The 17232-nt window shown below is 40.0% G+C and overlaps 1 protein-coding gene across 4 annotated transcripts in view; it reads left to right on the top strand.

Annotated features, from left to right (window-relative positions):
• Positions 1–1541: 1541 nt before the first annotated feature.
• Positions 1542–17232, top strand: part of prune2 (prune homolog 2 with BCH domain) — a 42969-nt gene continuing 27278 nt past the window's right edge. The window contains exons 1-2 of one of the 4 annotated variants that reach the window (XM_036580255.1): positions 1542–1656; positions 3142–3266. In XM_036580255.1, the coding sequence (XP_036436148.1) occupies positions 3176–3266 (91 nt within the window). In that variant the 5' untranslated portion in view covers positions 1542–1656; positions 3142–3175. Of the gene's footprint in view, positions 1657–3141; positions 3267–17232 lie in introns of those variants that run through there. The other 3 variants (XM_036580254.1, XM_036580253.1, XM_036580257.1) reach the window with 3 other exon arrangements.

The raw sequence follows: 17232 nt of genomic DNA, 5'->3' as shown, positions 1-17232 counted from the left end.
TGCCAGAACGAATGTGTTTTTTGAAAAATTGCCTCTATCGCACCCTGTGGTAAACAAAAATGTTCAGGACCCGTTATGTCCTATGTACATTTCAAATATCAATGGATCCTCTGAATTACGAGGTCATTAAAGAGTCGTAATAAAATTGCTACATGCAAGTTAAAGCTACTGTGCATCAATTTGATGTCACTAAGCTACACAAAAGTAAGGCAAGCAACAGTGCTGTGGTGCTACCTTTATCTAATACTCACTGAAACACATCTATCATGTTTCAGTATCAGATGACGAACAGAGAACTACAGGGAAACCTGCGTCCTTTGTTCTGACTTTTTTTCATCTGCCCTCAGTCTGTACATGGAAATATGCTACGACACTGACAAAGCATGCTGGTTTGCACAGTTTTTAAAGAGGCTGCCAGTCTGATGTCAGTTCAGTGCACAGTAGCATTAGCTTACATGTAGCAATGTTCATACTTCAGCTTTTTAATGACCTCGTAATTCAAAGGATCCAGTGATATTCGAGAGAAGAATATTCATATGACAAAATGTATCAGCTTTGGAACATTTTTGATTATCACAGGATGTGAAAGAGGCAATTTTCGAAAACTCCACTCATTTTTCTCATAGAGAATTTCCTTTTAGACCCAGAGTTCCTTATATGAGCATGAGAGTATGAAGCTGATTACAAGAACAAGACACGACTGCAGTGGTCTGTGAGAGAGCAGAGAGAGGATCAGAGCCTCAGTGGTCTGATGTGTCAGTTATATGTATATATTGTCGTCTCTCGCCTCATTTTAGCGCAGTGCGACACATTCTGTTTGGTAGCATCACTCCAAATAACCTTTTTGGCATTTTCATTTTTAGGATTGTATGGAAAAATTATTCCACTTTATAAAACAGGATGTTTTACATGTCCAGGAAGTTATTTCTTACAGATATAACAGGGAAAAAATGAGAAAATAAAGATAAATATGTAGTTCTTCAGGTCTAGTGTATGATTGCCCTGCCGGAGAAGGAAAATACCTTTCTACAGCTAGTTTGTGGTATAAACCTTGTGGCAAATACATTACCTGCAGGGACTGAAATCTTGTTTTTAATCTTCTTTTTGGTGAACATATCCTGTTCCTGCTTTCAAATTGTAATGCTGCACAAACACAGAAAGACGCTCGCGGATCTTAAAAAGGAAATGGTTTAATGAGAGACAGTATAAGGGCAAATCCAAAAATCGGAATCCAAAAAGCCTTGCCAAAGTCGAAAACCAGAGGACACAAAAATGCACAAACAACCAGAGCAAAAGGGCAAACACAAAAACGCAATATCCAGAAACAGGCAAAGGGTCTGATACACAAGATTAGAAAAACAGTCGAAGAAACGCTCAGTAGTCCAAGGGCAATACCTCGCAGTGAGGAGAACAAACCAGGAACTATATAAAGCCTAAAACACAGGTGTAAAGCATTAGTACTCAGGTGACTGAGAACGAGGAAGCTGTTTGCGATTGGTGGACGGAGTGACATCATCAGGATTGGGATTATGGGAATTGGAGTCCTGGAGAGCATTAGACAAGGGAGGAGAACCCGGAAGTGTGACACAAATGTGTTCACGTTTTATTGATTTTCTAAGTGAAAATATGTTAATACATTCTCTACAGACAATCAGCGTAAGTCTAACATTTTTAGTTTTCGTGGACAACTTCTATGTATTTGAGTTTTTGAATTAATTCTACATTCAATGTGCAGAAATTCTGCTTACTTTCACATAAAAAATCAACAAAAATGTAATTTGAACAGGGGTGCCCAAACTTTTGCAGATGACTGTAACCTGAAAAAAGAAGTTAGGCTATTTATTTGAATAATGACATGGAAGAAAAGTGTTACAGCTTTGCTATAAGGGCTTTATCAAGTGGTTCAAGTGGTATGTTTTGAGGTGTATGTTTTGGGAAGCACTGTGTTTACAGCAGGAGACACATTAATATGTAAATAAGTTGTTATTAGTCTATTTGTGTCATTCTGTGCTGGGTAGTTGGGTAGTTGGTGCACTGTTAGTGCCTACTTTCAGGTGATAATGCATGGCTAGAAGACCTGCCTGTTATCTTAGCCATTTCAGCAGCACTGAGCGGCAATTCTCCCTTGCTACCTGTTCAATTAAAGAGCATTTGTCTTTAAAGCACAACGTTTCCTGCATCTTATTCTCTGCCGACACCAAAGTAATGATATTTAGCCTTTCAGATAATAGATCATAATATTGCAGGAATGTTGCTGGGAAGTCGCCACATAATGGACTTGCACATGATAGCATTAACTTGCAATTTGTGAACAAAGCTTTCTTCTTGAACAACTCCTTTAAAATATTCAAGTTAATTGATTCTCAAGAATGGGTGAATTGGAAATAATTACATCTAAACACAAAATAAGCACAAACCTTATTAAGCCATGCACTGCCTGTTTGCCCTAGCTGCACATCAGTAGGCTAATTATAACATAAACGTTTACTAAGTTCAGGTTTAGGCATTAAAGGCAAAACAGGTTGCACCACAAAAACTTGTTTTTATGTTGAGCTTAGTAGCTGCTAAATATTTACAATATAAGCAGGTGTAAGTGCTGGTGAAACCAACAGGAGCCACACAGTCAGCACACAGAAGTCAGAAACTTAACCTGAACAGAAAAAGCTCATTGCTAACATTGCTTTTTTATCAGCTTAGCCAATAAACATGAAATTATATTGGTCTTGGTTTAATTTTCAACTGCAAAGATGACACTGGTTAATCTTTCGCATGCAAACATAAAACTAATATGCATAGCTCTGGCTCAGAAGATTTGATGACAGTTTGACACAATGATTCTTTTAAGCCCTGTCTTTAAGAACAATTTTAGAACTGAATTCTTCTAATAGTAAAACCAGAAAAAATCTGCAATTTTATAATCCATTTTAAGACTTTATAAAGTTTTTAAAAATCCATGAGATTCCAGTGGTTAAAATACCAATTACAATAATTTTTATTTCAGTATATGAAATTACCTTTTTTCTTTTTAGTTTACATTCTCATTCCATTTTAAAATGATATAAATATAACTATAAATAACGCTGCCCTGTAAGTGGAGAAGTCTGTTGTGTGCTTTGATTTCTCACTTGTGTTTATGATTAGCTGGTCCTTCAGGTGTGGCAGTGCTGCTGTGGTGATGACCTTTGGAATGTCAGCTATTGTGAGAGAAGTTAGCCAAGCGCCAGTGTTACTTCTTGATCGAGCAACAAGATTCTTCCACAACAAAGGTGAGTAAGCTGCTAAGCTTAGTACAACAGCAGGCTTCTTTCACATTAAGTCATTCACTTGTGCTGTACAGGGGATACCAGGTCATTTTAGTGACATCGCTGAAGGCACCATTTGCACTTTTGCTTGTACGATACCCATTGGCCGTCTCATTTCTGTTCTGATGTGCATTAGTGACAGTTTTAAGCCTGCTTTTTTAAAGTGTGTAAAATCTACTTTCTGACCAAGCAGGTCACCTGTGTATTAAAGGATGCAATTGTTTCATTCACGGGTGAATGTATATTTTAAATATTGTAAATATTTTACTTGGCAGTGCACTCACAAAATGCATTGTACTGAAGTTATGAATGTGAAAAGTGAAATGTCATGACAAAACTTGATTATTTAAAAAATATATTTTAATGCGTACAAATGTTGAACACAGTACAGCTTGTGTGAACACTGATTTTTTCATTAACCCATTGGTTCTCAAATTCAGTCCAGACCGTACACTCTTGGATTTTGTGTGTGTGTATGTTTCCCAATTCTCATACACCTGACCCAGCACATACAAAGCTGGCATTGGTGGATCTACAGAGCAGGGAAATTTGGTAGGGTGGAGTACTCGTATGGCACTAGAAGAGGTAAAATGTGTTCATGTATGATCCTTGGAGAAATTTCAAAATTTTCCAACCATGCTTCTCACTGTTTGTGAGGGCATAATACATTTTAATCCTCTTGTAGGCAAATCCACCATATCCTGATTATTTAAAACTTTTTTTTCTTAGACAAATTTATTTCAATTAAACATTAGGTTTTTCTCATATTTTCAGTGTAAGATCGAGCTAATTAACTACAAAGTTATTTTTTATTTAGTTGGCTTGGAAAGGCCAACTTATTGTTCTTCCTATTTGTATTAATATGGCTCGGAAACGCCAACTTATTTTTTTCCATAATCTTCTTCTTATTTTTATTCTACACTCCAATTTTATAAACTTCTCAAAGTCCACAGTTTTTGACATACCACTACAAAATTTTGCACAAACATTCCTGATACACGGGAATAGTGTACTTATGCTTTTTGGACTGATCCAATGTACAGTTTTTGGAAAGTGATCATTCTAAGATAAAATTTTTGCCTTTGGAAATGAATGGCAGAATGTTTGGAACAACAGTAATAACAAACCAAAACCGTAAAAACAAAAATAAAACAGTAATAAAATAGTTATAACAGAAATAAAACAACAGTGACAACAGTAATAATAACTCAGCACACCACACACTCACAAACCACACGCACACACACACACTCAACACACACATCACAAACACACCACAACCTGCAGTGTGTCCATTAGACCACCTTTCTCTCCTTTAAAGGGGGCTCCTTGCTTCTGCATCTGGCCTGTTCGGGGGCCCTTTTTTATAATCCTCTGCTTCTATATTTGTGATATTTGAAAAGCGTGAGGTCATGTGTGCTGAATTAAAATCATCCACTTCTTTATTAGTAGCGAATATGTGTAATGCAACAGGGGGACAGTACCAGACAGAGCTCCATGCTTTTGTGTCACTCTCAGTCTGTTCAGCACAAACACACCACACACCATACACACAAACACACTCGACACACAACACAACACACCACATACACTCTCCACACAACACACATACACATTCTACACAACACACCACACACATTCTACACACTACACACACTTGACGCAGCACACACATTTTACACACCACACACACTTGACACACTACACAGAACACACACTCTACACAACACACACACTCAACACACAACAAACATTCCACATCACACACACTCTACACACCACACACAATCTACACACCACACACTCAATGCACAACAAACACTCCACACCACACACACTTTACACACCACACACACTCCATCCACACTCAACACACCATAATTTAGCAATGTATTTAAGGCATTGGACCATATAAGGTATGATTAGGTTTAAGGTAGCAGTGTATGTAAGGTATCAATAAATTGAATGTAGCAGTAGGTTTAAGGAAGCAACGGATTTAAGATAACAGTGTGTTTAAGGTAGCAGTGGATTTAAGGTACAATTAGATTTAAGATAGCAGTACATATAAAGAAGCATTGGAGTTCAGGGAGCAATCGATTTCAGGTATCAGTGGGTTTGAAGAAGCAGTAAATTGAGGGTACGAGTTTATTTTATAGTACAGCAAAGGCCTAGCAACACCTTAGTTACAACCTGGGACACCATAGCAACCACCGAGCAACATAATAACATCATAACACCACACACACACGTCACACACAGTGTACATAAACACACTTAATACAAATGTAAAGTCCCTATAAAAACTCTTTATTGAACATATTGAGGAATAGGTAGTATTCTGTTCTTCTTCTGCTCTCTCTTTCACTTTTCTTTCTCTAACACAGAGAGACAGAGGGAGAGAGAGAGAGAAGCGCAGATAGGAGGATTTGTATTTTCAAATGTTAACACTTTGCCTTCTACTTTAATGCTCTATTAGTTTTTTAAGGATTTAAGTTGGATTAATCAAGTGTCATGCTGGATACCCTTAGTTCTGCATGAGTTGTTTCCTTGAAGTATCAACACTTGAGTTTGGGTGTAGGCTGCACTGATCTGCAGAAACCTTTTATTATTTCTGACAGAGATACACTATATTGCCAAAAGTATTCGCTCGTCTGCCTTCACACGCATATGAACTTGAGTGACATCCCATTCTTATACCATAGGGTTTAATATGATGTCGGCCCACCCTTTGCAGCTATAACAGCTTCAACTCTTCTGGGAAGGCTTTCCACAGGGTTTAGGAGTGTGTTTATGGGAATTTTTGACCATTCTTCCAGAAGCGCATTTGTGAGGTCAGACACTGATGTTGGATGAGAAGGCCTGGCTCGCAGTCTCCACTCTAATTCACCCCAAAGGTGTTCTACTGGGTTGAGGACAGGACTCTGTGCAGGCCAGTCAAGTTCTTCCACACCAAATTCGCTCATCCATGTCTTTATGGACCTTGCTTTGTGCACTGGTGTGCAGTCATGTTGGAACAGGAAGGGGCCATCCCCAAACTGTTCCCACAATGTTGGGAGCATGAAATTGTCCGAAATCTCTTGGTATGCTGAAGCATTAAGAGTTCCTTTCACTGGAACTAAGGGGCCGAGCCCAACTCCTGAAAAACAACACCACACCATAATCCCCCCTCCACCAAACTTTACACTTGGCACAATGCAATCAGACAAGTACCGTTCTCCTGGCGACCACCACATCAGATTGTCAGACAGAGAAGCGTGATTCGTCACTCCAGAGAACACGTCTCCACTGCTCTAGAGTCCAGTGGCGGCGTGCTTTACACCACTGCATTTGACGCTTTGCATTGCGCTTGGTGATATAAGGCTTAGATGCAGCTGCTTGGCCATAGAAACCCATTCTATGAAGCTCTCTACGCACTGTTCTTGAGCTAATCAGAAGGCCACATGAAGTTTGGAGTTTTGTAGTGATTGACTCTGCAGAAAGTTGGTGACCTGTGCACACTATGCGCCTCAGCATCCTCTGACCCCACTCTGTCATTTTACGTGGCCTACCACTTTGTGGCTGAGTTGCTGTCGTCCCAATCGCTTCCACTTTGTTATAATACCTAAAAGCATAGGCAAGATCATCTTTCTGATGTATGATTTCAGTTGCTATGATCATCTTAAAATGATCTCCCTAAAAGTCCAGCACACGATCCTCATACACACAGCGGCTTTACTTTTCCTAGGTAATTGCTGGTAAGTTACCAGCAGCCATAACAGAGACGTTACCAAAAGGTTCATCATTCCCTTTAATCTGTTGCAATCTCCAGTTTACATAGAGAAATAATGGTTTTGACTCCATTGATATTGATTATTAAAATTTGTACAATTGAAAAGCTTGCTCTGATTTCATCAAGACTGCTTCCAAGTCCGTGATATGGAGGCTTTAAGCTTCTGGGCAGTTTAAAAGTGCCTGAAGTTTCTTTCAATTAATGTTATGACTGGCACTACCACTAAAAGCAGTCAGAAATCCACTGTGGGTGTTAGTAATGTCAGCTTCTTCACTTGCACACAGCAGTTCCTGTGGTGTTTTTATGGCCTCTACATAAACATAGTTAATAAGGTGACTCTTGCCTATTCCTGCTGTTCCTGCTACAAAATAAAGAAACTGTTCTGTAACTGTTTCTCTAACCTGGCAGTATAGTTGAATCAGTTCATTTGTTGGAGACAGTTCAGGCATGGTTCATTGGACCGTTTTGTTCAAAATTCTCAATTGTCTGTTCAACAGCTTCAGTGTGCTTTTCATAACTTGCTCTGTTTGCATTTACAATGTTGTAAACTGCAATGTGCTTGTACTTGGCAGTTTTACAGAGGCAGAGGCATAAAAGAAATCATAAGTGTTAAACTGGGCGGTTGTAAGCTCTGAGCTGCTTTGGTGTGGCTGTGAGAAAAGAGCAAACCGAATGATGGCAGGTGTCTCTCTGGTTTGCTTCTTTATGTGTTTTAAGTTGTTTTGCAGTAGAAAACCATTTTCACCCTTTATTTGTTTGGCATACACAATTCGATATTTGCTAACAAATGCTACAATGCACATGTTCTCAAACTCCGGTGTCATGGGCCTGGCTGTGTACCTCTCTGGTAATCCAGTCACAGTCTCATCATCAGGATCCTTGCTCTGTAAGTACCTCATAGGTAAACTCATCTTTACAACATTATTATTAGTAGGAATGAAAATCAAAACACAGGATGAGAATTTCAGCTTTAAACTGCAAGTGCGAGCAATGGCTTCCTGAGCACTGACCTCTTTGTTTTTGACACAGGCATGACCTGCTTCATGGTTTCACTCTTAGATAAGCTCAGACGAGCTCTGGCATGATGAGTCTCTCATCACTCTCATCAGATACTCACTCATTTCTTGCTTAGCTTTTAAAAAATAGGACAGGGTACACATTATGCAGCTCTACAGGTTCACAATGAACTGTATGTGCATGTTTGCATCCCTGGCTCCTAGAAGCAGTGGATTGTAGTAATTCACCCTTTCAAACAATATTTGGTGCTTGTTCCATTATAATTACACTGGATGCTGAGAGAGACTGCACACTTCTCTTGTAATCCTGATGAGTCATAACAACTGTTTCAAGCAGTTGTGTGATGCTTTCAAAGTGCTGAGCCACATCATTTAGCAGTCTGAAGCTTTGATTTAGCCTGCTTCATTTTAGTATCTTTTTCTCCACTTTCCTCATCTGAGTCTGAATCAGGAGCTGGTCTGGGTCGTGTGATCACTGTTCTGTCCACGGGTGGCTTAGGAAATCTAAACCTGCAGTGTTTATTGTTCTTTCTGCATGATTTTGAGTGGTTTCTGATGTGTGTTTGTACTTCTGATACAACTCTGTGCATCTTTGTCTTGGTCATTTTCAAATTCACCCAGAAAGATGCACCAGATGCTTTCTGCCATGTTATCTGCATCATGTTGTTCATTTTCAGGATTCTGTTGTGGTGTGTCACTTGTAATGTTGTTTTCAGTGTCCATTTCCTCTTCTGGAACATTATCATAATTTATAACATCAGGAAAATCATGAAACAATTCATAATTCCGCATGGCTCACAATATCTCTGTATTCAGAATGAATTTCTTTCAGTTTATGCAGAGCAGACAAGACTTTGTGCAAACATATTGTCTGAAACTGATAATGGCCTGTGTAGCACAGTCGTCTTTTCAGTTTCACTGTGAGTAGCTGTGATCCACTTCTCGGTCTGGGTAAAACATTGACTGTCGTTTCAACATCTGAAGGAACAACAGCATCTTTAATGGCTCTCTGTTGACCTTTGGGAAGGCAGATGACTTTGCCAAAACACACATATTTGGCTATAACTTGCCAATCAAGTATATTTAAATTATTTTATTTAAAGTTCTGGTGGAATGGGAGCAAGTCGGAGTTTGTTTGCAGAAGGTGTTTTCCTTTTCCTAAATTATCATGGCAGCTGTGGCAGATCCACTCACTTTTCCTTTTTTCTGGAACACAGTTATCAGGACAGTTAGAGGCACAGGTGTGAACATATTTTCCTGTCAAGTAAACTGAAGTCACTGTTGGATTTTTTGGTAGTGTGTCTGATCACACAAACGAATCTGATCAGAAAACAGTGCTTTGTGACAGACAGTGCAAACATAACTTGATCCAGCTTTTGTTATCTCCTGAAAGTGGGTCAGTGCTGTTGGTGTTTCCGGATTCACAAATTCAGAAAAACATTGATTATCATCTCTTTGTTGTGATCTCCACTGCAGAAAATGATGAATCAACCTGTATTTCCTCTGCAAAGCACATCTTGTGTGTAGGACCTTAAGTTTAGATTATCTATTTTTTAATATAAATAAGCACTGTTCTCTGTGATGGGACCTAAATTGTAAATTTCTATACTTATTAGTAAAATACTGCCTCTGGTTTTGCCTGAAAACATACTTTTTTAAATATCTGTCAATTATATACTGCTTCTGTTTCTGTCTGTATGTTGCACTAATGCTGTAACATACCATGTCTACCCAGAGAAAGTATCTTCGCTAGTTACAAATAATATTTGTGAAGTCTGTACCCAAAAGATGGTACCTTTCTAAGAAACTGACTTCATAAAATTAGTATCCAAAAGATGTGATTATATCTCCTTATTAAACACAGTTATTAATGGCAATATATAACACAGTCTTACCTCCTTATGAATTAACTTATTTAACAAATATGCCTAAAAGGGTAAAGAAGTAGCTAGAAATAATGCATGTAATCTGTATTACTCAAATATAAATGTTAAATGCTTATACTGATCAAAAACAAAATAACCAAAGCCAAATGATCTAAAGTAGGGTTTTATGATATATACAGTTATGGTATATGGTAATCAGGTATATGGTAATATATGGAGACAGTCTTCAGCTGTGGATGGTTTGCATGGTGATAGTCTTCAGTTGCAGATGTTGGTGATCCACTTCTTTAGCCAGTTGGTTGACCTGAAAAAGGTCAAGAAAACACTAAAGATGTATCAAAAAATACAAAGGTTAGCTTTTTTCTAGGCTAGTTTTTTATTCTTTTTTTTGTGTTTCACAGGATTGGGTTTGTTGTTTTTGCAGAAATTGGTTTGTTTGCTTTAGTTTGTTGTGGTTCAGTAATGGGTTTGTCGTTTTTGCAGGAATTGGTTTGTAGTTTGCTTTGGTTCGTTGTGGTTCGTTTTAGTTTGTTTTGGTTTGTTGTGGCTCATTGTGGTGTGTTTAGGTTCATTGTGGCTCGTTGTACTTGCAGGTGCAAGTGGACAGTAGAAGAGAGAAAATCTCCTCAGGACCTGTGAAAACACAAAACCATCAAGTGATCATTACAATACAGTTTAAAAGTTTTGGCACACATACTAATAGAAGCACTGTCCTCATCTTTACTATTTTAATGATTGTATACTGTCACCTTGTTGTTAAAAACTAATTGTCGGGAGGGCATTATATGTATAAATAAACTTGTTGGTATATGGGGCTGATCAGTGTTTCACAGCTTCACAACTTTCAGCTACCTTAGATGATCAGTTGTGATGTTTAGCTAAAACAATAGTTTGCCCCCGTAGTCAAATTATTTTCAAACTTAAAATAAGTTAACACATTCTCCACAGACTAAATTTCCTTAATTGAACATATTGGGGTAAAAATAAAACATAAAATTGGGCCTGTGCAAAAGTTATGGCACATTTCATGTTTTGTGTGTTTTTTAATGTTAACTCAGTAAATAAATATAAATTTGCACAAAAAAGTTCAGAAAAATGTCAAATGTTTGCAACAGTACAAGCAAATTGAAGTCTTATAAACAAGTAAAGCATATAGCTGCCATATCAATCTCCAAGCCGTGCTAGTACTGTTGTAGTATGCAGTTATGTTACGTGACATATGCAAATGAGGTCAAGAAGGCACGTATGGTGAGGTTGTGCAAGCAGCTGTTCAATAAAGGTTGAATACGGTTCATATCTGCAAGCTCGTCTCAGTTTCTACTCAGGGGACTTGTAATAATACAACATGGTGTCAGAATTCACTATTGGTGGACGGCAGTAAGTCGGGTCAACCGCCAATACTTGAGAAAAAAAGCGGTTGTTTCGAGACTTAGTCAGCGAGTTACTGGCTACCCAAGCTGTTAGCTTAACAAGCTAATTGTTAGCGAAACTAGGGGCGCAGAGAAGAGAATGGACCGGTTTCAAGTTCCCCCACCGGCGAAGTTTAACTTCAGTAAACCAGAAGAGCGGCCGAAATGGATAAAAAAAAGGGCGAAAGATTCCGAATCGCTTCGGGTTTAGAACGTCAGGCTGAAAAAAATCAGGTTAACTATGGGAGGCAAATCCAGCCAAAAAAGAAATTAAAATTAAAACCATAAAATGAAAATGCAAACCTCTTTTTGCCATTTCTTTTTCCAAACGTCTGCGCAAATATCCTGCCAAAATTGAAAATTAAATGAAATGCCTACATTTGCAATTTCATTTTTCACATGAGCACGAGCCATTTGTGACAAAAATAAAAATAAATGTAAAACACCTATTTTTCATTTCATTTTAGTCGTTATTCTGGTTTTTCATGGCCAAATCTAAAATGAAAAAGCTAATAGAGAAAAGAAAATCCAAGCTTCACTTTGGCTTTGGCTTTTCTCCATGAAGTGCAGAATACGTGTCAAAACTAAAACCAAAATGCAATGTTTACATTGTTATTTCTTTTTCATAGCAATCGGCTGCATATCTGACAAAATGAAAATGAAAATGCAAAACGGATAAATCAACAGCAAAGTGACGGTTTGTGATTCAGTTTTCGGCGTCGACGCGCTTTAAGTGTTAGAATGAAAAGGCAAATGCAAACGAACATCAGCGCCACCTGCTGGACTTTTACTTTTCATTTTCGACTTTTCGATTTCGTTTTCAAATTGACCAACATGCAAATATATGTTAATTAGCACTGGGCGGGGCTACGGGGTACATTTTGGGACATCCTCAGACCTCCGCGTCAGAGTGGCATCATTCCTCAAGCTAAACGACTTTGAGTCTCGAGAAAAAACATCGTGATGACTCAGATCTGGTAAAACTGAACGTCAGCACAAACACCGTCAGACCAAACGCAGGCCTGGCCGAGCACATAGTGGATCGTATAACTTAGAAAACTACTATGTATCTCGATATAAATGCCAGTATAACATTTCCAGTTTTTTCTGACGGTGTTTGTGCTGACGTTCAGTTTTACCAGATCTGAGTCATCACGATGGTTTTTCTCGAGACGTTTAGCTTGAGGAATGATGCCACTCTGACTCGGAGGTCTGAGGATGTCCTAAAATGTACCCCGTAGCCCCGCCCAGTGCTAATTAACATATATTTGCATGTTGGTCAATTTGAAAACGAAATCGAAAAGTCGAAAATGAAAAGTAAAAGTCCAGCAGGTGGCGCTGATGTTCGTTTGCATTTGCCTTTTCATTCTGACACTTAAAGCGCGTCGACGCCGAAAACTGAATCACAAACCCTCACTTTGTTTTTGATTTATCCGTTTTGCATTTTCATTTTCATTTTGTCAGATATGCAGCCGATTGCTATGAAAAAGAAATAACAATGTAAACATTGCATTTTGGTTTTAGTTTTGACACGTATTCTGCACTTCATGGAGAAAAGCCAAAGCCAAAGTGAAGCTTGGATTTTCTTTTCTCTATTAGCTTTTTCATTTTAGATTTGGCCATGAAAAACCAGAATAACGACTAAAATGAAATGACAAATAGCTGTTTTACATTTATTTTTATTTTTGTCACAAATGGCTCGTGCTCATGTGAAAAATGAAATTGCAAATGTAGGCATTTCATTTAATTTTCAATTTTGGCAGGATATTTGCGCAGACGTTTGGAAAAAGAAATGGCAAAAGAGGTTTGCATTTTCATTTTATGGTTTTAATTTTAATTTCTTTTTTGGATGGATTTGCCTCCCATAGGGTTAACACCCTGATTTATACGATGGGTGAAGAAGCCGAGGACGTGCTTACATCGCTTCGACTCACGGCAGAGGAATCCAGTGAGTACAGCGTGGTAAAGGCTAAGCTAGACGCTCACTTCGTAGTTCGTAGCAATGTGATATTTGAACGAGCTAAATTCAATCAAAGACAGCAAGAAATAGGAGAAAGTGCTGATAGTTTCATCAAAGCTCTTTATTGTCTTTCGGAGCACTGCGGCTATGGCGCATTACACAACGAAATGATACGGGACAGACTCGTGGTTGGCTTACGCGATAAGAAGCTGTCTGAACAGTTGCAAATGGACCCCGACCTGACGCTGGAAAGAGCAGTTAGCTTTAGAGTTCGACAAAGCGAACTGGTCAAGAAGCAGCATGATATGCTTAAAAGCAACTTCAAAGGGGACAGTGCAGGTGTAAATATAGACAGTGTTGGTGTCCAGCGTGAAGAGAGTGCTAAACAAGTTAAGCACCAGGGCGCACAGGCAAAATCCTCACTTCACGCATCAGACACAAAACAAAGCAGGCGCTTACAGTGCAGAAGGTGCGGGAAGGAGGCACACAGCTTTCAGCATTGTCCAGCGAGGGAAGCAACACGCAACCTTTGTAAAAAAAAAGGGGGGGGGGCATTATGGGAAAGTGTGCAGATCAAAAACGGTAGGAGAGATCAGTACTGCCACAGACCATGGAGAGGACATTTCATTCTTGGGCTCCATCAGTGCCAAAAATGCACATGCGCCTTGGTTGGTTAAAGTGAAAATAGGGAAAACAGAAACTGAGTTTAAAATTGACACTGGAGCGGACGTCACAGTAGTGCCATCTACTATATACAGTGAAAGCCTTTACAGCAAGCTGAAAAAAAACACCTAAAATTCTTCAGGGGCCAGGCCGGACACCACTGCGTGTCAGGGAAATTCCAAGCTACCCTAAGCAGAGGGGAGAAACACACAATCCAGGATGTGTATGTAGTGACAGGGCTGCAGACACCTTTACTTGGTCGCCCTGCTATACAAGCACTGGGCTTAATAGCTAGGCTTGATGCGGTGTGTCTGAACACCACAGAGGCAGTGAGGAGCCAGTTTCCAAAACTTTTCAGTGGATTGGGGAAATTGGCAGGAGAATATGGGATTGTGCTCAAACCAAATGCGACACCCTTCTCACTTACTACACCTAGACGTGTTTCCCTTCCCCTCCTCCCCAAGGTGAAACAAGAGTTGGTCAGAATGGAGTCACTTGGCGTTATTTCAAAAGTTGAAGAGCCAACGGATTGGTGCGCCGGCATGGTGGTTGTACCTAAGTCTGATGGAACTGTGAGAATCTGTGTAGATCTCACCAAATTAAACAACTCTATGAAAAGAGAAAGGCACATACTACCTGCTGTCGAACATACATTAGGACAACTACAGGGTGCTAAGCTGTTCTCAAAGCTGGATGCAAACTCTGGCTTTTGGCAAATCCCTTTCTCCAAGAACTCTGCCCTCCTCACCACATTCATAACACCATTTGGGAGATTTTGTTTCAATCAAATGTGCTTCGGTATATCGTCAGCACCGGAACATTTTCAAAAAAGAATGACAGAGATTCTGGAGGGGCTTGAAGGTGTTGTGTGCCAGATGGACGATATTCTTGTCTTTGGGAGAACACAAGCAGAGCATGTCCAGCGACTCACAGCAGCACTAACCAGACTTCAAGATGCAGGAGTGGCCCTGAACAACAAGTGTGAGTTTTCAAAAACCAGAATAGAGTTTTTGGGCCAGATAGTGGAAGGGTCAGGGGTGAGCACTGACCCAGCCAAAGTGCAAGCTGTGTCCGCCATGCCAGAACCAGGAAATTTCGGTGAGGTTAGGCATTTCCTAGGTATGGTGAACCACCTAGGGAAATTCCTGCCTCATTTAGCAGAGCAAACTAGACCCCTCAAAGACCTGCTGAGGGGAAAGCATTTGAAGAAATCAAGAGGAAGCTAAGCACCCCACCAGGTCTGGCTTTGTATAACCCAAAAGCAGATATGGTGGTTTTGGCTGATGCATCCTCATATGGGCTGGGTAAAGTACTTCTACAGAAGCAGGAAAATCAGCAGGTGAAACCCGTAGCATACGCTTTGAGAGCACTGAGCAGCACAGAACAAAAATATGCTCAGATTGAAAAGGAAGCCCTTGCCACCACCTGGGCATGTGAACGATTTTCAGAATTCCTTGTCGGCATCACGTTTCACATAGAAACAGACCATAAACCGTTGGTCTCACTCCTAGGCTCAAAAAACCTGGACGAGTTACCTCCTCGAATACAGCGTTTGCGAATGCGACTAATGTGATACTCGAATACAATCTCACATGTCACTGGTAAGAGTATAACTTTGGCGGATGTGCTCTCTAGAGCTCCAGTGGAAGGCACAGGGGACCAGAAGCTAGAAGAAGAAACCAATCTCTATGTAGACACGGTGATGGCTAGTATACCTGCCACAGAAAAGAGACTGGATCAAATTCGGAAATACCAGGATCAAGATGCAATTCTGCAGCAGTTAAAGAAATTCTGCATTGAAGGATGGCCTGACAAGTTTTCCATTGAACAAAGCTTTCAACTGTATTTGCCCTTTGCAGGTGAGCTCACAGTGGAAAATGGATTGCTTCTAAAAGGGCAAAGATTAGTAATTCCGCCGCCACTGAGAGCTGATATCCTGAGAAAGCTGCACGAGGGTCACCTTGGCATTACAAAATGCAGAGAAAGGGCCAAACAGTCAGTATGGTGGCCGGGCCTAAGTACACAGTTAAACAATGAAATTAAGAACTGTGACGTGTGCAAGAGAAAGAATAAACTTGAAAGAGACACTCCTCCCTTCTGAATTTCCAGATCTGCCCTGGTACAAAGTCGGAGCAGACCTCTTTCAGTTTAAAGATCAGCAGTACTTACTCGTGGTGGATTACTTCTCCAGATTCTTTGAAGTGGCAAAGCTCACCTCAACTTCCTCAGAAGCAGTAATTGAACACTTCAAATCTATCTTTGCACGGCACGGTATTGCTGCTGTTGTCCGCACAGACAACAGCCCACAGTTCTCATCTGAGAGCTTTAGAAAGTTTGCTTCGGAATGGGACTTCCAACATGAAACTTCCAGCCCACGATTTCCACAAAGCAATGGTGAGGCGGAATGTGCAGTGAGAACTGTAAAGAGCCTCCTTGAAAAAGCAAAAGACCCATACCTTTCATTGATGGCGTATTGCTCAACTCCCCTAGCAAATGGCCACAGCCCTACAGAATTGCTCATGGGAAGAAAGATCCATACTCCTATTCCAGTCAGTTCTTCGCAGCTGAATCCAGTCTGGACATTTTCACAAACTCAAACAGAAAAAGAATTACAACAGGCAGCAGCAGCGGAGAGAGTTTAACAAGAGACATAGAGCTCGTGATCTGACTTGTTTGAATGCTGGGGAGTATGTTTGGGTGAAGGATATGAATACCTTATAGACACACCAAGGGGTATCCTGCGGAGAAACAGAGCTCATCTAGTGACAACGTCTGTTGCACCTGAGGAACCAACAGTCTTGCTAGAGGATCAGTCTGTCAGCTCTCCAGACCCAGCTGATGCCACGCCTCCCCCGGACCCTGTTGCAGAGACTCCTCACTTAGCAGCTAGAGGGGAGAGAAGATACCCAGAAAGAGAACGGAGAAGTGTAGTTTATTTTGATCTTTTACTTTCAAAACAAAAGTAACCTATTAGAATGTATACACTCAAGCGGAGAAAGGAAATTAAGCTATTAGACAGTGTTGATTTCAGAAAGGGAGATGTTGTAGTATGCAGTTATGTTACGTGACATATGCAAATGAGGTCAAGAAGGCACATATGGTGTGGTTGTGCAAGCAGTTGTTCAATAAAGGCTGAATACGGTTCATATCTGCAAGCTTGTCTCAGTTTCTACTCTGGGGACTTGTAATAATACAACAAGTACTGCACTGTATATGAAAGACTAATA

The sequence above is a fragment of the Colossoma macropomum genome, unplaced genomic scaffold (genome assembly GCF_904425465.1).
Source record: "Colossoma macropomum unplaced genomic scaffold, Colossoma_macropomum, whole genome shotgun sequence".
NCBI lineage: Eukaryota > Metazoa > Chordata > Actinopteri > Characiformes > Serrasalmidae > Colossoma > Colossoma macropomum.
The sequence above is the reverse complement of the archived record's forward strand: the minus strand, read 5'-3'. Positions and strand labels throughout refer to the sequence as shown.